The following is a 21,150-nucleotide window of genomic DNA, read 5'->3' on the forward strand; positions in this document are numbered from 1 at the left end:
ACGCATTTTGCTGCAGGTCCTGCAGCTTTTTTGAAAAAGCTGCAGGATCTGCAGCGAAACGCGTTAGTGGTTATTTCAGTGGTTATACCCCGTAATCATCACCCTCTTCAGGGATCATACTCAGGATACCTCCAGCGGGTGTTTTTGTGGTAATGTTATTTCTTTATCATCCACTAGGGGTCACTGGAGTACTCTTGGGATATGGACGGGCTTCCGTAGGAACAGCACTGAATATTTAAATTTAGAACACTCCACCCCTCCATATCCCCGAGTACCTCAGTGTTTTTTCTGTGCTCGAAGTAGTAACAGCTCTGTGGCTAAGAGTCACAATTACTTTGAATTTTTATTTTTATTTTTATTTTTTTCTATTCTATACATCCCTTTTCCCCTTCCAAAAGGCAGGGTCAGGGATAGTGCAGCTGCTGATAGCAGCAGGGGCGTGTCGGGCCTCTCTGAAAGAGCTTCCTCACAGCCACACACACACACACACATCCTGCAGGCTGGCCGGCGCTTACTGAGAAGCCCCGTCGGAGCCTCATCACAGAACAGCAAAGTGCAGGTATGTGAGGGGAGAACGGGGCGGTCAGCTTCCGCTGCCGCCCGAGGTGTGGGGAAAGCGCTGGGTTCTTTCGGCTGACTGACGCCGCCGCAGCTGCTCCGGCCGCCGGGTATCATAGCCGCCCGCTGATCCGGCCGCCGGGTCTCATAACGCGCTGCTCCGGCCGCCGCTTTTTACAGCCCACCTGCTCCGGCCCCGCGTCTCTGATCGCCGCTGGTCCGCCCGCCGCTTCTCCCGCTGCTCCGGCCGCCGCTTGTACAAACTCCGCTGCGGCCGGTAATCATAGCGCTAACACGCGCTCCCAGTCTTCCAGGTCCCGGCGCAGGGGTGCCCGCTGCCCGGCCCGCACTGCACGCAATGGAGCAGATGCGAGGGGGGGGGGAGAAGGGACAGCAGCAACATCAGGCTGTTGATAGTATGGCACACATTTTATATAGATATATAATGATGTTTATACTGGCAGGGAGGCTGTTTATAAGATCAGTATGAAACTTCACTGTGATTATATGTATAAGCATGGCAGCCATTTTAACATGCTTCCTGTGTCTTCCTGCTGTGATTCCAGAACGTTCCAGTACTACATCTCTACTCCACCGGAGGCGCAGGGGTGTTAGTGGGAATTTGGGATCACATTTCATAGTACTGGCCACGTGTACTGCACTTGGCCAGATATATATACAGAGACACCTTAATACTATTTTACTGAGTCGTGCAAGTGTCTGTTTTTTGTGTATTGTATTGTCTGTCGCCATAATGAGTAAGGCACCAGCAAAAACTAAAAAGCATAATTGCAAAGTCTGTAGCAGTGTGTTACCAGATGGATCTACCACATGTACAGTATGTTTTGTGGATTCGGTTCAGAATACCATTTCTGCTCCAGTTTTACAACCAATGTCCTCACCGGACCCTCCGTGGGGTATGTTAGTAAATGTACTGGATAGGTTACAATCCGAATTGACCGCCGCTCGTCAGGAGCGGGAAACGGCAAGATCTGAGTCTAGGGTGAGACCGCCAGAACTACCGGAGGCGTCTCAGCCTTGCGTAAGGTCCAAATCCATTTTGGGTAAACGGGATAAATTTCATATGTCTTATGATTTTCCAGTTTCTGCTATGTTGCATTCTGACGATTCCATGCCAGACCTCACGGAACAAGATGAGGGTGAGGAGGGCGAAGTGGAGTCAGATGGCGAGGATTTTAACAGTTCCGGCATTGATGATCTCATCAGAGCGGTATGTCAGTCTCTGAAGTTTACTGAAACTGAGGAGCCTCTCACAAATGATCAGGTCGTATTTACTAAACGACAAAAAACTCCAATAAGTTTTCCTGTGTCGGAATCTCTTAATCAGATGTTAGTAGAAACACGACAGAATCCAGATAAACGGTTTTCTATACCTCGCAGATTTAAGTCTAGTTACCCGTTTCCAGACTCTGTAACGTGTACATGGGAGAATCCACCAATAGTTGATTCTTCAGTGTCCAAGCTTACCAAGAAATTAACCATACCAGTGCCAGCAGCTACTACGCTTAAAGATCCTTCAGATCGCAAGATAGAAACTATGCTAAAGTCCATGTATGTAGCAGCAGGTGTGATGCTGAGACCTGGATTGGTTGGCATTTGGGTCACTAAGGCGCTCAACTCAAATCTGCTTTACATGACGAAAACCTGATACTTCTTGTAAATCAAATGAGTGAAGCTGTAGAGTATCTCTGTACAGCGTCTACTGACGTCTGTCAGCTCACTTCTCGTATTTCATCGTCGCTAGTTACGGCACGAAGAGCACTCTGGCTGCGTGCTTATCATGCGGAGGCAGAGGTCAAACGAGGTATAGAGGCGTTGCCTTACGATGGCAAGAAGCTGTTTGGTCCTGAATTGGACGCATGGATTGCTGAGGCTACGGGAGGTAAGTCTGTTTTCTTACCATTGCCTCCACCGGTATCAAGAAGGAGGTACGCTGGACCTTCGTTCAAATCCTTTAGACCTCAGTCCTTTCGAGGACGTGGCAGAGGAACAGCCACGCCTGCTAGACGTGGTCGCGGACGTGGTTTCCAACAAACCAACACAACTCGCCAGGACGCTAAGGTTACCGACAAGCCAGTGGCATGACGGGCTACCAGCCCATCTCGGTTCTCCGATTGTGGGAGCACGCCTTCAGACGTTCCATTTGGCGTGGTTCCACACATCCGCGGATGGGTGGATCCGCAATTTAGTGTTAAAAGGTTACAAAATAGAGTTCGACTGTCTTCCGCCTCTGCGGTTTTTCAAGACAGGATTGCCTCTGTCGGACGACAAGAGGACGGTTCTGCAAATTGCCATTCAGTCCCTACTGGATTCAGCAGTTTTGATTCCGGTCCCTGTACACCAACAGGGTCAGGGTTACTATTCAAGTCTGTTTGTAGTACCGAAGCCGGATGGCTCAGTCTGACCAATATTGAACTTAAAGGGTCTCAATCAGTACGTAACTTACTACAGATTCAAAATGGAGTCTCTGCGTTCGGTGATTGCGGGTTTAGAGCCAAAGGAATTTATGATTGCGCTAGATCTCAAGGATGCGTACTTACACATTCCAATTTGGCAGCCTCATCAGAGATTCTTACGGTTTGCAATACGCCAGAACCATTACCAGTTTCAGGCTCTACCGTTTGGCCTGTCATCAGCGCCTCGGGTATTCACCAAAGTGATGTCTGTGATGATAGCTCATCTCAGATCCCTGGGAGTGACAATAGTTCCGTATTTAGACGATTTGCTCATCAAAGCTCCGTCTCAACAGATACTTCTCCAACATGCGCTGCTAACATACGATGTACTGGTTCACCACGGTTGGATTGTCAACTTCAAGAAATCACATCTAATTCCGTCTCAACGCCTTCAATTCCTAGGTATGATTCTCGATACGGTCAATCAAAGAATTTACCTACCACAGCAGAAAGTACAAATTCTACGCTATCTAGTACAATTAGTGCTCAAGCCACGCACAGTGTCGGTACACTTGTGCATTCGCCTCTTAGGCATAATGGTGGCAGCTTTCGAAGCGCTTCAGTTCGGAAGATTTCACTCGCGTCCATTTCAACTGAATGTGCTCGCCCAGTGGTCGGGCTCGCATCTGCAGATTCACCACAGGGTGAGGTTGTCGCCAAGGGCAAGAGTATCTCTGCTCTGGTGGCTCAAGGAACACAATTTAACCGCAGGAAGACGGTTCGGAGGCTGGAATTGGATCATTCTAACTACGGACGCCAGTCTCAGAGGTTGGGGAGCGGTAATTCAAAATTGTCAGCTCCAGGGTCACTGGGCGGATCACAAAAAATTGCTGTCTATAAATGTCCTGGAACTCCGCGCAATTTACAATGCGCTACGACAAGCAGTGCACATGCTTCGCTCTCAGCCTGTCCAAGTGCAGTCAGACAATGCGACGGCGGTCGCATACATCAACAAACAAGGAGGAACAAGAAGCCGCATGGCAATGCGGGAAGTAGCTCGTATCCTCAATTGGGCGGAATGCCACCAGGTGATGTTGTCGGCCGTGTTCATTCCGGGAGTGGACAACTGGGAAGCGGATTATCTCAGTCGTCGGGATTTTCATCCAGGCGAATGGGCATTAAATCCAGAAGTGTTTCACATGTTGGTTCAGAGATGGGGTTATCCTCAGGTGGACCTGATGGCGTCTCGACACAATCACCAAACGTTCCAGTATGTGTCCAGAACAAGAGATCCAAAGGCAGTGGCGGTGGATGCTCTCACTGTCGCGTGGCCGTACAGTCTTGTGTATCTGTTTCCACCGTTTCCGTTGCTCCCTCTGGTGCTAAAACGGATCAAAAGAGAGTCTGTCACAGTCATACTAGTGGCGCCTCATTGGCCTCGGAGAGCTTGGTTCTCGGATCTCCGAGGACTACTCGCAGACGATCCTTGGCCGCTCCCACTACGTCCAGACCTGTTACAACAGGGTCCGTTCCTTTACCCCGATTTAGCGCGGCTGCATTTGACGGGGTGGCTGTTGAGACCGCTCTCTTAAGAAGAGAGGGCATTCCAGATTCGGTTATACCAACCATGTTACGAGCTAGGAAGCCGGTTACGGCAGCTCATTACAGAATATGGCGTGCCTATATAGGTTGGTGTGAAGCTCGGAAGTTTCCGACATCATCTTTCAAGTTATCCCGCCTTTTGTTGTTTCTACAAACAGGGTTAGATGGAGGACTGCGTTTATCTACACTAAAGGTGCAGGTATCTGCTTTGTCAATTTACTTTCAAAGACGATTGGCTCTATTGCCGTCTATACGCACTTTTCTCCAAGGTGTCCTCAGAGTACAGCGCCATGGGACTTGAATCTGGTTTTAGAGTTCTTACAGTCTTCATATTTTGAACCCTTACAGCAAGTGGATATAAAGTTTCTCACTTGGAAAACAATTTTTCTTCTAGCCTTAGCTTCGGCAAGGCGTGTTTCGGATTTGGGTGCCTTGTCATGCAAGTCACCGTATTTGGTGTTTCATGATGACAGAGCGGAACTTCGGACGAATCCCGCTTTCTTACCAAAGGTAGTGTCATCTTTTCACATCCATCAACCAATAGTAGTTCCTGTGTTGACGGCACATTCTGGAACTCTGGATGTGGTACGCGCATTACGCATTTATGTATCCCGAACGTCTTCAGTTCGTAAGACGGATACGTTGTTTGTTCTCTATGATGCTGCCAAGATGGGTTGGCCAGCGTCTAAACAAACCTTATCCAGATGGATAAAACTGACCATACGTCAGGCTTACCTTCATGCTAGGTTACAACCGCCTACATCAGTAACCGCTCATTCCACACGTTCTGTGGGAACTTCATGGGCAGCTGGTCGAGGAGCTTCTACGACGCAGCTTTGCCGTGCGGCTACATGGTCTTCAGTGCACACGTTTGTGCGCTTTTACAAGTTTGATACGTTTGCGGCATCAGCATCTAGCTTTGGCCGCCTAGTGTTACAAGTGCCAAACAGCTCTCCCGCCCACGGGGGAAGCTTTGGTACGTCCCAAGAGTACTCCAGTGACCCCTAGTGGATGATAAAGAAAATAGGATTTTGGTACTTACCAGGTAAATCCTTTTCTTTGAATCCATAGGGGGCACTGGACGCCCACCCAGAGCAGTTTTACCTAGTTGTGGTGAGTTCTGAGGATCTTATGGTAACACACTTTCACCGACTGGTTCAAATTACAAGTGCTGTCAACTGTTTAGTTGTCAGTAACGTTATGTGTCAACTTCGTTATTGTCCGTTATGTTATATGTAATACTCCAAACCTCTCTATAGTTCCTGTTCGGCTCAGTAAAAAACACTGAGGTACTCGGGGATATGGAGGGGTGGAGTGTTCTAAATTTAAATATTCAGTGCTGTTCCTACGGAAGCCCGTCCATATCCCAAGAGTACTCCAGTGCCCCCTATGGATTCAAAGAAAAGGATTTACCTGGTAAGTACCAAAATCCTATTATCTGGACTGCCATCAGCCCTATTTTCATTTCAATTCTTACACTCATCTGCAGTCCATGCTAATTAAGGAACGGACACGAGCATCTAAGCCAGGCCTAGCCAACCTGTGGCTCTCCAGCTGTTGTGGAACTACACGTCCCAGCATGCCCTACCACAGTTTAAGCATTCCCTAATAACAAAACTGTGGCAGGGTATGCTGGGATTTGTAGTTTCACAACAGCTGGAGAGCCACAGGTTGGCCAGGGCTGATCAAAGCAGTATTGGTGATTCTGAATGTTTTTTTTTTTTTTATGTGTAGTCAAAATATATTGTGTTTTTTAAATAAATGTTTTTTTTATCACCTTTCAATCCATCTATCTTCACTTAGCTTAATAATATAACTCATTGGTTTTTATGTCAAGTACTGCTATTTAGCATTTTGTTTGTGTTTTCCAGTTTTGTACGGGTTTGACTAACCCTGTTTTATTAGCAGCAGCTTTTTTTTTTTGTAGAACAGCCCTCTTTGCGCCCGATACTAACCTTGGTTACATTCCACTATTCTGCAAAGGGAACCTTATTACGCTATTTGTATTTAGCAGAAGCTCTCATGTTGCATAACTATGCTCGCCTCAGGGCTATGGTGGTACCCTAAATCGAATTTGCATTAGTCGAGTCTGTGGTTTTGATATTCCTATATCATGGTGGTTGCAAGGATCTGCTGCCTGCAACTCTGTCCAGGGGTGTGGAGAGCAGTGGCAGGCACTCTGTGGTTAAATGCTGGTTGTCACTATTGGCTTTTTGGCTAGACTTTGTCCTCAGAACAGCGAGGCTCTCACTGGGAAAGAAGACTGGGAATGGGGAAGAGACAGAACTGAGAAATGATCTGGTCCACAGGGGCTACACTCCAGGCCAACCACACCCAGGGGGAACCATATAGTATAACATTTATCTACCCAGTGACTCTCTCTCTGTTACCCCGACTTGTATAATACTATATGCTTACAATACAGAAAGACTCCAGGCTTGGCTAAAGTAGCAACACCTAGCAATATCAAAACTGTTCCAATAGTCTAATAGGGTGTTTTGCATGATCATTTACAGCAGGGCTGGCCAAACCGGTCCTCGAGATCTACCAACAGTTCATTTTTTCCAGGCCTCCTTGAGATCTGTAGAATTGTCAGTTAGGAATGAATGCAGCACATTTTAATTAGTAATAACTACACCTGTGAACCAGCTAGGTGGTCTGGAAAATGTGAACTGTTGGTAGATCTCGAGGACTGGTTTGGCCAGCTCTGACTTACAGCATAGGTCTGCAAACTCGGTCATCATTACCCCACACAGTGCATGTTTTGCAGGTAACCCAGCAGGTGCACAGGTGTATTAATTACTCAGACACATTTTAAAAGGTCTGCAGGTGTAGTTAATTATTCACTTGTGATTCTGTGAGGAGACCTGCAAAACATGCACTGTGTGGGGTAATGAGGACCGAGTTTGCAGACCTGTGACTTACAGTAATATGGTTGTTTTACAGACTCCAGGAACCTAACATTTTTACTGAGCTACCTGTCCGCCACCAACCAGAGATCTGTTCCTGTATTACCCGGAGGACTGGGTCCCATCCAAAAAGAACTGGAAGAGATGGCTGTGAAATTTCTGCGTCTCGTCAATTATAATAAAATGGTATTTAGTCCCTACTATGACTCAATCCTGGGAGAAATACTGAACAAACATAAGCCCCAGCCTTGAGCTTGTAATCAATACATCGACTGAGATGAATAGCCAGGAAGTGCTGTCATCACCGCTCTACATTAAATAGCTTTCAGTGTACGGGACACCGTGTTCCATCACTGATCTGTAACACATTAATCTCACAGACCAGACACTGAGATTCCTACATAAAGCGAAAGATAAAAGCGTCTCACCGTCCTTGCTTAAATATTGTATTTCCGGAAGAGACTGAAGCTGTGTTTTGCGGGAACTGCAGTTGGGAGACCGGTGTTTTGAATCTTCAAGTGTGTGTTTATATCGGGGGCGGTCCTTAGTGCATCTCTCGTGTGCAGCTTTTTTTCTTTACATTGCGCAGAGTACATATACTAATGCATCGCTGTCCTGTAGAGGAACTGGAATATGGACACTGGCTTATTAAACTATACGGAGAGACCTGATTGCCAATCTGTTGCAATAAAGTTCTTTTGCTGAGCGAAACTCGCCTAAAAATTTACAATTTCAACCCTTTATCTAACTTCAATCAGCTAGCTCTGCAAACGTCAAACCTGCTCAACCGGATTACACTTCTTTTCCCCCTAAAACGCTTTGGCAGTAATCACGCCACCAAAGGAAAGGATATAGCTTTTTACCTCAACTATTTTGCACTTCCTAAATGAGATTCTCTGTCATCTCCAGGTAACTGCACAAGGAGGAATTCACCCAAAGGGAATAGTTTATAGGAATCTGCCTGAAAATAGATATCAGTGAGTTGTTTCTTGTGGATTCCCATTCATGGTGGGAAAAGTGCATCCCTAACACCAGTGTGCAAGCACTGAAGGTGTACACAGCTGCAAGCAGACTACTCGTTCACTAAGGACTAACACTGTAACTAAAGCAATTTGTGGTTGACCACAGGAAATTGCGTTTGTACTGTTTATGAAAAGTTTATAGTTTATTGCACTTGGCTTATGAAACAGTCACCCTACAAACATTGATCTCCCAAGTCAATGAGACATATACATTATTTTCAGACACAAAACCAGAACGAACGCCCTAACGCTTCCATATTTACCATAATAGAAAGCTTTGCTTTGTCCCACATAAGTTGGTTCTTCCGCATTTTGTCGTCATAAAGCTTTAATAAATCTGATTTTCACTTTAAGCTACATATTGTATTTGTGTCAAAACAAATTCAATGTGGTAACTTTTTTTTTCATAATTTGTTTTTTTTTTTTACACACTAATTGTATACGTTTATTCTTCCATCGTTTCTTTGTATTCTGCAGTGTTGAACCCAAAGAAGAGACATTGAAGCCTGTGATAAAATAGATTATATTGTAATATACGAGCATAGACCGTTGTTAATGGTGATCTATAGATTTTCTCTCTACGCAGTTGGATATTGATAATCTTCCATCTGGGAAGAGATCAGAGCAATCTGTGATTCTCCAGCTAGTATAATACTCCCATTTTTGTCGCTGAAGAGTCGAGACCTAATGTAAAGTATTAACTCTATGGAAAATCGGTATGTGGATCTAGAGATGGATTTCAAATGAGTCCTCATCAGTATGGCTTTAAAGGTGATTAATGAACATTAAATCATACATAAGCAGAGAGGTTACTTTTTAATCAGCTGTAAATTATACTGTTATAATAACGCAGTAGTGATGGTGTCCATTGTAATTGGACTACAATAACATCACAATGCTGAACAGTGTTACAACTGCTGTATTACAGCACACTACTGTTACCTTGTAATCCAACAGTGTCCTAATGTCACTTGTCTCCAACATACTACACGTAATAAGATCTTGTACAGTATATACATCCCTTGTAAATGGGCAGGATGATCAGATTCACCACGCCTCGATCAGTGGAGTAAAGCCGCATTGGCTGCAAAGAAATGTTCCGCTTTAAGGCTGTGATACATACTGAAAATAGCATCTTTGTGCAATAAAAGCTTAGTTCTGTTCATCTTTCCATGTACATGCTTACAGACTATTTTACAAATGCAGTCTACAGAGTGGGACTTTTAATCTATACTGAAGTATAAAGTGTTTATCAATAAATCTGAATTTATTCTATGGAATCTATAACTTGTCTGTTGTGGTTTACAGTTAATTAGAAATTAAGTACTCCACCCTATACTTAAGATCTGGCCAAGTTCAGCGAGTTAATATTAAATAAGGAGATCGATTTACCTCATGCATCATTTCTGGGTTCCCGTGCAGACTTCCGGTCTCCAGTTGTTCATGCCTCCAGTTTGCTCAGGAAAGCAGGAACAGGAGTGTAAATGATCGGAAACGGGTCATGTCTTCAACTACCATGCAGATGGTAGGAGGAGGACAGAGACTACAGCAGGGGTCCTTCTTACATTGTCACAACTCTTCGGGCCGGTAGAAGCCGTATTATGGAGAAGCACTTTATTGCATTTGGGCTAATATTTCTAATGAAACATACTGACAATTAGTAGAATTAAGGCCTAGAAGAATACAAGCCGTATTAAGGGCAAAAGGTGGCCCAATAAAGCCCTAACCTGGTGGTCCTAATAACTTGGCCACTCATGTATTTTTATTAGTAACATCAAGGCAAATTTTTGTACATTTCACATTGCTGTGTATATAAGGTTTATTACCACATTACACCCTGTAATTGTAAATTTGAATTTCTCTGTATGTATAGATCTCAGTGAGCTTGAATAATAGATCGTTCATAATGTGGTGTGGTTGGGGTAAGACTGAGAACGGTATACGTTTGGGATCCTGCCATGCAGAGAACAGGGCCCCTTCTCTGAAGGAGGGGACAGGTGTGTGTCAGGAAATGGCAGTAGTTTCCCTAAAAACAAACTAAGCACCCAAGTTCATGACCCTGTTCCACCTTGTTACGGACCCCTAGAAGGAGGGGGTGGGGGTCACCAGGGATTTCCCCGGTACACATGTTGGCCAGTCCAACCCTGCATACATATAGGTGCTGGGTTGTGAGCCGTAAGTTCAGTGCTGCCATGTTGCAGTGATAACAGAACTGGAACCAGACAGTCAGAGGTAAGTAGCTGAAGGTTACTGAAGGTGCATACACACGGTGAGATATTGACTAAGTGCCGATTTTAGCTTTACGATTTCCCTTGAACTCCCCGAAGCCCAGAACCACCGATACGGACTATCTTTACTTGCAATTTTGACTATAATATGTACTCGATTGTACACAACATAGTCAAAATTGCATTGCCTGCACAGTCTATTTTTTCTTGCGATACCGCCCCTTAGGGAGCACACATCAGTAAAGCAAGCTGTGTACGCACGGGTGCGATATGTGCTAACTTTTCTTTCGATTTTGACTATATAGTCACAATCGTTACAAAGCATTGCACCGTGTGTATGCACCTTAAGAGCCAGCCTGATGCTAAGCAATTGGGACTGGTATGTGATGATCTTTATTTTAACAAATGAGTTAAAACAAATAATAAGCCTCCAACGGTTCAAAAGCCGTAACCTTAGTACCATCCACAGTATCGCCAAAATAATTCTCACATTTCATATTTGTTTAATGGTTTTATTCACTGTATGGAAAAAAATGTGACCTGTATCAAACAGCCAGCCACATAACAGTATATGAAGGTTAAAAAAAAAAAAAAAAATTAGAGTGGATTTTATACTTTAAATTCTCTCTGCCCTAGGGAGATTCCCTGAAGTCTTTCGCAGTGCACTGCAGAGGATACTAGCGCTAAACAGAACAAAAATCCATTGGTATGAACAAGGTATATTGCGCAATTTATAAAGGGTACAAATAAAGTGTTTTATGATGGAGGTATTCGCTTTCCATCTTACAGTGTTGTTTTAAAATAGCAGCTGTTTTCTACTAATAAAAACCAAACAAACAAGGCAAACGTTCACAGCGCCCCCTGGTGTCTGGGAATGTAAATCCACTTAGCTGCAAAAAAAACAAAAACCACTATAAAAGGAATACAGTGTCTGGTATTCTGCCACAAATAAAACAAAGAAGCGAAGGGGAGAAAACAAAAATGGAGAACGACGCTAGGTCGGATTTAAAAAAACAAAACAAAAATGGTCACATTTATAAGCTGTCCAGTTTTTAAAATAAAACCTTGGAGTCCCAACGAGTTTTCCGATCGTACATAAAAACACAGAAAATGAAGGAGTATGTACATTTCAAGGTTTCATACTTCCCTATGAGCATAGTTTTTAGTTTCTTCTTATTTTTCAGCTGATGGGGTATACAGGCACCAATGCAAATTTATTTTGAAGATGCTTGTGACAACATTAGTTGTCCTTTAAAGCAGAAGGTTTGAGGCAAAAAGAAAAACATTGGTTGATAAAAAGTCTGTCTCTTCTAAATAACGTTCCAGGTTTTAGAACCACTTCACCGAATTCTCTTCTGCTGCCGAGCTCTGTAGATGTCATGAACTGGAGGCACGACCGCCCCCTTCTCTTCGTCGTCGTCAGAATCTTCATTGGGTCTTTTTAGTGATTTATTGATCAGGGCGTTCACTTCAATGGGGCCGTTACCTTCCAGCAGCAGCTCAACCTGACTCCCAGTGATCAGTCTAACCGCCTCTTCAACAGCTATGCGAGGAGAGAAAGATGGTTCATGATGGGCCCAGGAAATACATAATGTAACAATGATGGTCTAAATAGCTTCCCGATAGGAAAAGAACCAAAAAACATTTTAAACATATAGTGGCAGCCTGATTATTAAATAAGTATTCATGACGATAAAGGACAGAAAAGTTCTCAAGGAGTTCAGGAGAATTTTTGAGGGATAATTTATCATATTATAATACTTGGAGCCCAGTGTCCTGACTATTCTTGATCACGTGGGCTGGAGACACAGACTGCCTCCACTAAGCAAAGGTTATTAATGGAAAATAAAGGTGGCACACACTAAGATTAGATGCTAAAACATTGGGGTGATATAGAACCCAATGACCTTTCACAAACAATCCATTTAGAAAGTGGAGTATGGCAACCGAGCAAGGCCATTAAAGCCATCTTGTTTTTCCAATTTACTTTCTATGTTAGAAACACACTTAGTGTTTGTTCAAACTGTGTCTCGTGCCGTGTTTTTATGTTCTACCACCACCTGCATCAGATCTGTTTCCATTAGATTTCCATTTTGACAATTATAATATAATGGTGGGATAGCAGCACCAGGATATACAGGATAGACGGGGAAGGGGGGCCATACAGGAATGGCGGGGAGAGCCGAGCAGTGACCTACAGGAATGGAGGGGAGAGCCGAGCACGGACATACAGTAATGGCGGGGAGAGCCGAGCAGTGACCTACAGGAATGGAGGGGAGAGCCGAGCAGTGACCTACAGGAATGGAGGGGAGAGCCGAGCAGTGACCTACAGGAATGGACGGGAGAGCCGAGCAGTGACCTACAGGAATGGTGGGTAGAGCAGAGCAGTGACCTACAGGAATGGTGGGGAGAGCCGAGCAGTGACCTACAGGAATGGTGGGGCGACCTGAGCAGTGACCTACAGGAATGGTGGGGCGAGCCGAGCAGCGGGGAGAGCATCACACACTTCCTAAAACATACCTGAAATTACTGTAAGAGGGAATACCAATCCCTGACATGAAACATAATGGTAAAATGTACCATTCAGTCTCACTCTAGGGCTGGCACTGCTGCTCAAACATTAACCTCTGTTAACAGCTGATAAGCACTGGCCTGTTCCATTGCAAACTACTTCAATACACTTACAGAATTGCACACGGATTATTTACAGCAATTAAATCAATATACTTACTATCTGGAATCTTACACCTGCGGAAGATTTCCATCAGCTCATCCACCTGCACGAAGGGACCCTGAGAAAATAAAAACATTATGTTGAGTTCTAAAGTTAGTTTGAAAATTCACACCTGAATTATTCACTGGTGGAACACCACAGTGGGGCGTGTGTAATAGGGTTCGAGTTTGCCAACAGTACGGTATGCCGGACGATCTCGGATGTTTTTTTAAAGCGGCAATCATTTACAAGGCAAATCAGGACCTGTGTTTGCACCCGATAAAAGGCTATTTATTGGGGAATTCTTTTCAGGTCTGCTCAGACCCAAAAAGAAAATAGTATTTTAATTACCTACCGGTAAATCCTTTTCTCGTAGTCCATAAGGGATATTGGGGAATCTAGTACTATGGGGTATAGATGGGGTCCAAAGGAGCAGGTGCACTTTAAGTTTCTATACTGGGTGTGCTGGCTCCTCCCCTCTATGCCCCCTCCCACAGGCAGTTATAGGTAAAACGTGCATGAAGGAGAAAGGACATATATGAGAGAAGGAAACATGACAACAAAGAGTGGTGAGATTTATAAACCAGCACATCACTAACATACAGCAACAGCTGGAAACAACAGCAACAGCTGAATAGGTAACCACATAAAAGAGAACCTGCAGAAAAGTCTACGCACTGAGGTGGGCGCCCAATATCCCTTATGGACTACAAGAAAAGGATTTACCGGTAGGTAATTAAAATACTATTTTCTCTAGCATCCATAAGGGATATTAAGGGAATCTAGTACGATGGGGACGTCCCAAAGCTTCCAGAACGGGTGGGAACGTGCGGAGACTGCTGCAGCACCGCCTGCCCGAACTGGGTATCCTCTTTGGCCAGGGTATCAAATTTGTAGAACTTCACAAAGGTGTTTTTCCCAACCAGGTAGCAGCTCGGCATAGTTGCAAGGCCGAGACTCCATGGGCAGCCGCCCAGGAAGAGCCCACTGATCTAGTAGAGTGGGCCTTTAGAGACTAGGTAACAAGTAAGGCTGCCGACACATAGGCCTGTTGGATAGTAAGCCTAATCCAACGAGCAATGGACTGCTTCGAAGCAGGACAACCTTTTTTCTGCACATCAGAGCACGAACAAGGAATCCGTCTTTCTGATCCGAGCTGTTCGCTTGACATAGATTTTCAAGGAACGCACAACATCCAATGCCTCCGGAGGAGCAGAAGTATCAGAACTGGACAGAACCACAATAGGTTGATTCAGGTGAAACGCGGAGACAACCTTCAGCAGGAACTGCTGTCTAGTCCAGAGCTCCGCTCTGTCCTCGTAAATGACCAAGTATGGACTTTTTCATGATAAGGCCCCCAATTCTGAGATGCGTCGAGCAGAGGCCTGGCCCAGTAACATCACCGTCTTCCACGTGAGGTACTTGTCTTCTACCATCATCAGAGGTTCAAACCAGTAGGACTGTAGAAATTCCAACATTACATTAAAATCCCAGGGTGCCGTAGGCGGCACAAAAAGGAGGTTGTATGTGGAGTACCCCCTGCAAGAAGGCCTGCATTTCTGGCAACACTGCCAATTCCTTCTGGAAGAAAATGGAAAGCGCTGAAATCTGGATCTAAGCCCTTATCCACACCAGCTTGCAGGAAACGTAAGAAACATCCCAAGTGGAACTCCACAGGCGGATACGTGCGTTACTCTCACCAAGGAGACATATCCTCTCCAGATATGATGATGATGGTGTTTTGAAGTCACAGGCTTCCTGACCTGAACCTTGGTAGCAATAACCTTTTTGGAAAAGCCCTTGTGAGCTAGGATGTTCCGCTCAACCTCCATGCCGTCAAACGAAGTTGCTGTAAGTCCGGGTAGACGAACGGTCCTTGTTGAACATGATCTCTTCTGAGAGGTAGAGGCCAAGGGTCTTCAACGGACATGTCCAGAAGATCTGCGCACCACGCCCTCCGAGGCCAATCCGGGGCAATCAGAATTGCCTGGACTCCCTGATTTCTGATGCGCTCGAGCACCCTTGGGAGCAACGGAATCGGAGGAAACAGGTAGACCAGCCGGTCAGTGCATCCACTGCTCTCGCCTGAGGATCCCTGGTTCGTGAGCAATACCAGGAAAGCTTTTTGTTGAGACGAGAAGCCATCAAGTCTATCTGTGGACAGCCCCACCGGTGGATGATCTGCTGGAATACCTAATGGCGGAGCCCTCACTCCCCGGGTGGAGATCGTGACCACTCAGGAAGACCGCTTCCCAGTTGTCTACACCTGGAATTAAGATTGCATTTCTTTCTGCTCAGAGGAGTATGCTTGACACCCCTCGCATGCAGGCTCTGCTTTTTGGCCCTCCTTGCCGATTGACGTACGCCACTGCTGTGGCATTGTCCGACTGTACTTGGATCGTGTGAACCCTGAGCAGAGGAGAGGCCTGAAGCAGAGCATTGTAGATCGCCCGAAGTTCCAGAATGTTGATCGGAAGGAGGCTTTCGTGGGCTGACCACCTGCCCTGGAACTGCGCCCCTTGGGTGACAGCTCCCCATCCCCTTAGACTCGCTTTCGTCATGAGAAGGGTCCAATCCTGATTTCCGAAACTCCGGCCCTACAGTAGATTGGACTGCAGCCACCACAGGAGGAAAATCCTGGCCTGAGGCGACCGCCGTATCATCCGGTGTATCTGAAGATGTGATCCGGACCATTTGCTCAGGAGATCCAGCTGAAAAGTCCTGGCATGGAACCTCCCATATTGGATCACCTCGTATGAGGCGACCATCTTTCACAACAATCTTATGCAAAGATGGATGGACACTCGAGTAGGTCAGAGCACCATGCGGACCATCTCCTGAAGTGTTCTCACCTTGTCCTCTGGTAGGAACACCTTCTGGTATCTGGTAAGCAGGCCAGCCACGTTTGTGAAAACCAAACAACACAAAAAGAGAATTGGATATCCTAATGGAGGAAGAGAGCCCGTACCACATCCAAAGACCGCTCTTTGGAAGACAACTCAGGAGAATTAAAGGCCGGAACCACAATCTCCTGGTTAAGGTGGAAGGAAGACACCACCTTGGGTAAATAACCAGGGCGTATCCGAAGAACCGCCCGGTCACGGTGAAAAATCAAATAGGGGGACTTATAGGATAAGGCACCCAAGTTCAAGACCCTTCTAGCTGAAGCAATAGACAGCAAAATCAACACCTTAAGGGAAAGCCAATTAAGGTCAGCTCAAACGGAGACTCCTGTAACGCCTCCAAAACCACCGACAAATCCCAAGGGTGGCACATAAGGAGGCTGAATCCCCAACACGCCCTGAGTGAAGGTATGGACATCAGGCAGGGTAGCAATCTTTCTCTGAAACCAAACCGACAAGGCCGAGATGTGCACCTTGAGGGAGGCCAGACGCAGGCCTAAGTCCAGGCCTTGTTGTAGAAAGGCCAATAGTTTGGCAGTACTAAACTTGAAAATGTCATGATTGTGAGACGCACACCAAGTAAAGTAAGCATTCCAGACCCTATGGTAAATCCGAGCAGAAGTTGGCTTACGGGCCTTCAACATAGTTTGAACGACCGCCTCAGAAAAACCCTTGGCCCTCAAGACGGAAGCCTCAAGAGCCATGCCGTCAAAGCCAGACGGGCCAAATCCTGGTAAACACACAGGCCCTGAACGAGGAGGTCTGGTCGTTGTGGAAGTAGAAGGGAACGATCCAACGAGAGGCCCTGTAGATCTGAGAACCAGTGCCGTCTGGGCCACACTGTAGCGACTAGAAGTAGGTTTCCTCCTTCTTGCTTGAACTTCCGTATTACTCTGGGCAGGAGTGACATCGGAGGGAACACATACGGCAGCCGAAAATTCCACGGGATTGACAGGGCATCCACGAACGCTGCTTGAGGATCCCTTGTCCTTGCTCCGAAGACCAGAACCTTGTGATTGTGTCGAGACGCCTTCAGGTTCACATCTGGGAGACCCCACTTGTCCACGAGAAGTTGAAACACCTCTGGATGTAGATTTCATTGTCCGGGGTGCACGTCCTGATGACTAAGATAGTCCGTCTCTCAGTTCAGAACGTCCGGAATGAACACTGCTGATATGGCAGGCAGATGGCGTTCTGTCCACTGAAGAATCCTTGATACTTCCCTCATTGCCATGCGACTTCGAGTGCCGCCCTGATTGATGTACGCCACCGTGGTATTGTTGTCCGATTGTACCTGAACAGGCCTGTTCTGTATCAGATGCTGGGCCATTGTCAACGCATTGAACACTGCCCGCAGTTCCAGTATGTTTATCGGGAGTAGAGATTCCTCCTCGGTCCACCAACCCTGGAGAGAGTGTTGTTCCAACACCGCACCCCAACCTCTCAGACTGGCATCCGTCGTCAACAGTACCCAGTTGGATATCCAGAAGGGACGGCCCCTGCTCAATCGTTGGTCCTGAAGCCACCAGCTCAGTGACAGGCGGACCTCCGGAGATAGGGAGAACATGTGAGATCTGATCCGGTGAGGCAGGCCGTCCCACTTGGACAGAATCAACTTCTGCAGAGGCAGAGAATGGAATTGAGCATACTCCACCATGTCGAAAGCAGACATCATGAGACATAGCACTTGCATTGCCGAATGAATCGACACTTGCGGACGGGTTAGGAAGCATCGGATCTTGTCCTGAAGCTTCAGGACTTTCTCCTGAGACAGGAAAAACCGCTGGATGTGGGTGTCCAATAACGCTCCCAGGTGTACCATGCTCCGAGCCGGAACCAGGGAGGATTTCTTCCAGTTGATCAGCCATCAGTGGGCTTTCATGCACTGGATTGTCAAATCGAGATGACACAGGAGAAGTTCTGGGGAACTCACCAGGATCAACAAATCGTCTAGCTATGGTAGTATCCTGACCCCTTGACGGCGTAGCGTAGCCATCATGACCGCCATAACTTTGGTGTAAACTCGCGGAGAAGTTGTCAAACCAAAGGGTAACGCCTGAAATTGCAAACCGCAGTTACTGCTGATGAGATACTGCAACAGGAATATGTAGGTAGGCATCCTGTATGTCCAGGGAGACCGTATAGTCCCCAGGCTCCATGGCCAGAACAATAGAGCGCAGCGTTTCCATACGGAACTTGGAAATTCGCACATGCTTGTTCAAGGACTACAGATTGAGAATGGGCCGCAAGGACCCGTTCGCTTTCGGGACTAGAAACAGCGGTGAATAGAACCCCTTGCCCCTCTGAGTCAGAGGCACCTGTACCACCACTCCTGTGGACAGGAGGGAATGTACCACCGAGTGCTACGTGTTTGCTTTTGCCGGATTCAGAGGCACATATGTCAGGCAAAATCGATGAGAGGGACGATTCTTGAAGGGTATGGCGTAACCTCGAGCAACGACTTCCCTCACCCAGGTATCCGAAGTGGTCTTCAACCATTCCTGGGTAAAACCTAGAAGTTGGCCCCCCACCCTGGGATCCCCCAGAGGGAAGCCCGCCCCGTCATGCGGCCAGCTTATCAGTTTTTGAAGCTGGCTGACAGGCGGCCCAAGCACGCTTCGGTCTGGGCTTGGCAGGCCTGGAAGCACGGGTTTGCTTTGGGCACGCCTGACCTTTTGCTTTACCTTGAGTACGAAAGGGCCGAGGGAAAATAGGATTTTGGTACTTACCAGGTAAATCCTTTTCTTTGAATCCATAGGGGGCACTGGAGTACTCTTGGGATATGGACGGCTTCCACAGGAACAAGGCACTGAATAAATTAATTTTGAAACTATTCCTCCCCTCCATATCCCAGAGTACCTCAGTGTTTTTTACTGAGCCGAACAGGAGCTATAGAGAGGTTGACAATGGAGAATTACATATAACTTAACGGACAACAATAAAGTTGACCCAACATTACTGACAACTAAACAGTTGACACCATAACCGATTAGAACTTGATAATTTGAACCAGTTGGTGAGAATGTGTTACCATAAGATCTACTGAACTTACCTCAAACCAGGTAAAACTGCTCTGGGTGGGCGTCCAGTGCCCCCTATGGATTCAAAGAAAAGGATTTACCTGGTAAGTACCAAAATCCTATTTTCTTTTTCATCCACTAGGGGTCACTGGAGTACTCTTGGGACGTACCAAAGTTTCCCCCGTGGGCGAGAGAGCTGTTTGGCACCGGTAACACCAGGCGGCCAAAGCTAGATGCTGATGCCGCAAACGTATCAAACTTGTAAAAGCGCACAAACGTGTGCACTGAAGACCATGTAGCCGCACGGCAAAGCTGTGTCGTAGAAGCTCCACGACTCGCTGCCCATGACGTTCCCACAGCACGTGTGGAATGAGCTGTTACTGATGTAGGCGGCTGTAACCTAGCATGAAGGTAAGCCTGACGTATGGTCAGTTTTATCCATCTGGATAAGGTTTGCTTAGAAGCTACCTTTGGTAGGAAAGCGGGATTCGTCCGAAGTTCCGCTCTGTCATCATGAAACACCAAATACGGTGGCTTGCATGACAAGGCACCCAAATCTGAAACACGCCTTGCCAAAGCTAAGGCTAAGAGAAAAATTGTTTTCCAAGTGAGAAATTTAATATCCACTTGTTGTAAGGGTTCAAAATATAAGGACTGTAAGAAATCTAAAGCCAGATTCAAGTCCCATGGCGCTGTAGGTGGAATGAATGGAGGCTGTACTCTGAGGACACCCTGCAGAAAAGTGTGTACCGACGGCAATAGAGCCAATCTTCTTTGAAAGTGGATAGACGCAGTCCTCCATCTAACCCCATCTGTAGAAATAACAAAAGACGGGATAACTTGAAAGATGATGTCGGCAACTTTCGAGCTTCACACCAACCTATATAGGCACGCCAGATTCTGTAATAATGAGCTGCCGTAACCGGTTTCCTAGCTCGTAACATGGTTGGTATAACCGATTCTGGAATGCCCTCTCTTCTTAAGAGGGCGGTCTTAACAGCCACCCTGTCAAACGCAGCCGCGCTAAATCGGGGTAAAGGAACGGACCCTGTTGTAACAGGTCCGGACGTAGTGGGAGTGGCCAAGGATCGTCTGCGAGTAGTCCGCGGAGATCCGAGAACCAAGCTCTCCAAGGCCAATGAGGCGCCACTAGTATGACTGTGACGGACTCTCTCTTGATCCGTTTTAGCAACAGAGGGAGCAGCGGAAACGGTGGAAACAGATACACGAGGCTGTACGACCACGCGATTGTGAGAGCATCCACCGCCTTTGGATCTCTAGTTCTGGACACATACTGGGGCGTTTGGCGATTGTGGCGATCCACCTGAGGGTAACCCCACCTCTGGACCAACATGTGGATTTAATGCCCATTCTCCTGGATGAAAATCCAGACGGCTGAGATAATCCGCCTCCCAGTTGTCCACTCCCGGAATGAACACTGCCGACAAAATCACTTGGTGATACTCGGCCCACCTGAGGATCCGAGCTACTTCCCGCATTGCCATGCGGCTGCTCGTTCCTCCTTGTTTGTTGATGTATGCGACCGCCGTCGCATTGTCTGACTGCACCTGAACAGCCTGAAACCGAAGCATGTGCACTGCTTGTCGTAGCGCATTGTAAATTGCCCGGAGTTCCAGGACATTTATAGACAGCAATCTTTCGTGATCCGCCCAGAGACCCTGGAGCCGATAAATTTGAACTACAGCTCCCCAGCCTCTGAGACTCGTGTCTGTCGATAGAATTATCCAATTCCAGGCGCCGAACCGTTTCCCTGCGGT

The 21,150-nt window shown here is 46.5% G+C and overlaps 2 protein-coding genes across 2 annotated transcripts in view; one reads left to right on the top strand and one right to left on the bottom strand.

Moving 5' to 3' along the window:
• TCP11L1 (t-complex 11 like 1) overlaps positions 1-9,795 on the top strand; it is a 104,009-nt gene extending 94,214 nt beyond the window's left edge. The window contains exon 10 of the mRNA XM_063944482.1: positions 7,524-9,795. Coding sequence (XP_063800552.1) covers positions 7,524-7,738 — 215 coding nt within the window. The 3' untranslated portion in view covers positions 7,739-9,795. The remainder of the gene's footprint in view (positions 1-7,523) is intronic.
• A 1,439-nt stretch (positions 9,796-11,234) lies between these two features.
• Positions 11,235-21,150, bottom strand: part of CSTF3 (cleavage stimulation factor subunit 3) — a 163,359-nt gene continuing 153,443 nt past the window's right edge. The window contains exons 20-21 of the mRNA XM_063944484.1: positions 13,468-13,528; positions 11,235-12,279 (exon numbers count right to left, since the gene is read on the bottom strand). Of these exons, the coding sequence (XP_063800554.1) occupies positions 12,077-12,279; positions 13,468-13,528 (264 nt within the window). The 3' untranslated portion in view covers positions 11,235-12,076. The remainder of the gene's footprint in view (positions 12,280-13,467; positions 13,529-21,150) is intronic.

This window comes from Pseudophryne corroboree, chromosome 11 (genome assembly GCF_028390025.1).
Source record: "Pseudophryne corroboree isolate aPseCor3 chromosome 11, aPseCor3.hap2, whole genome shotgun sequence".
Lineage (NCBI taxonomy): Eukaryota > Metazoa > Chordata > Amphibia > Anura > Myobatrachidae > Pseudophryne > Pseudophryne corroboree.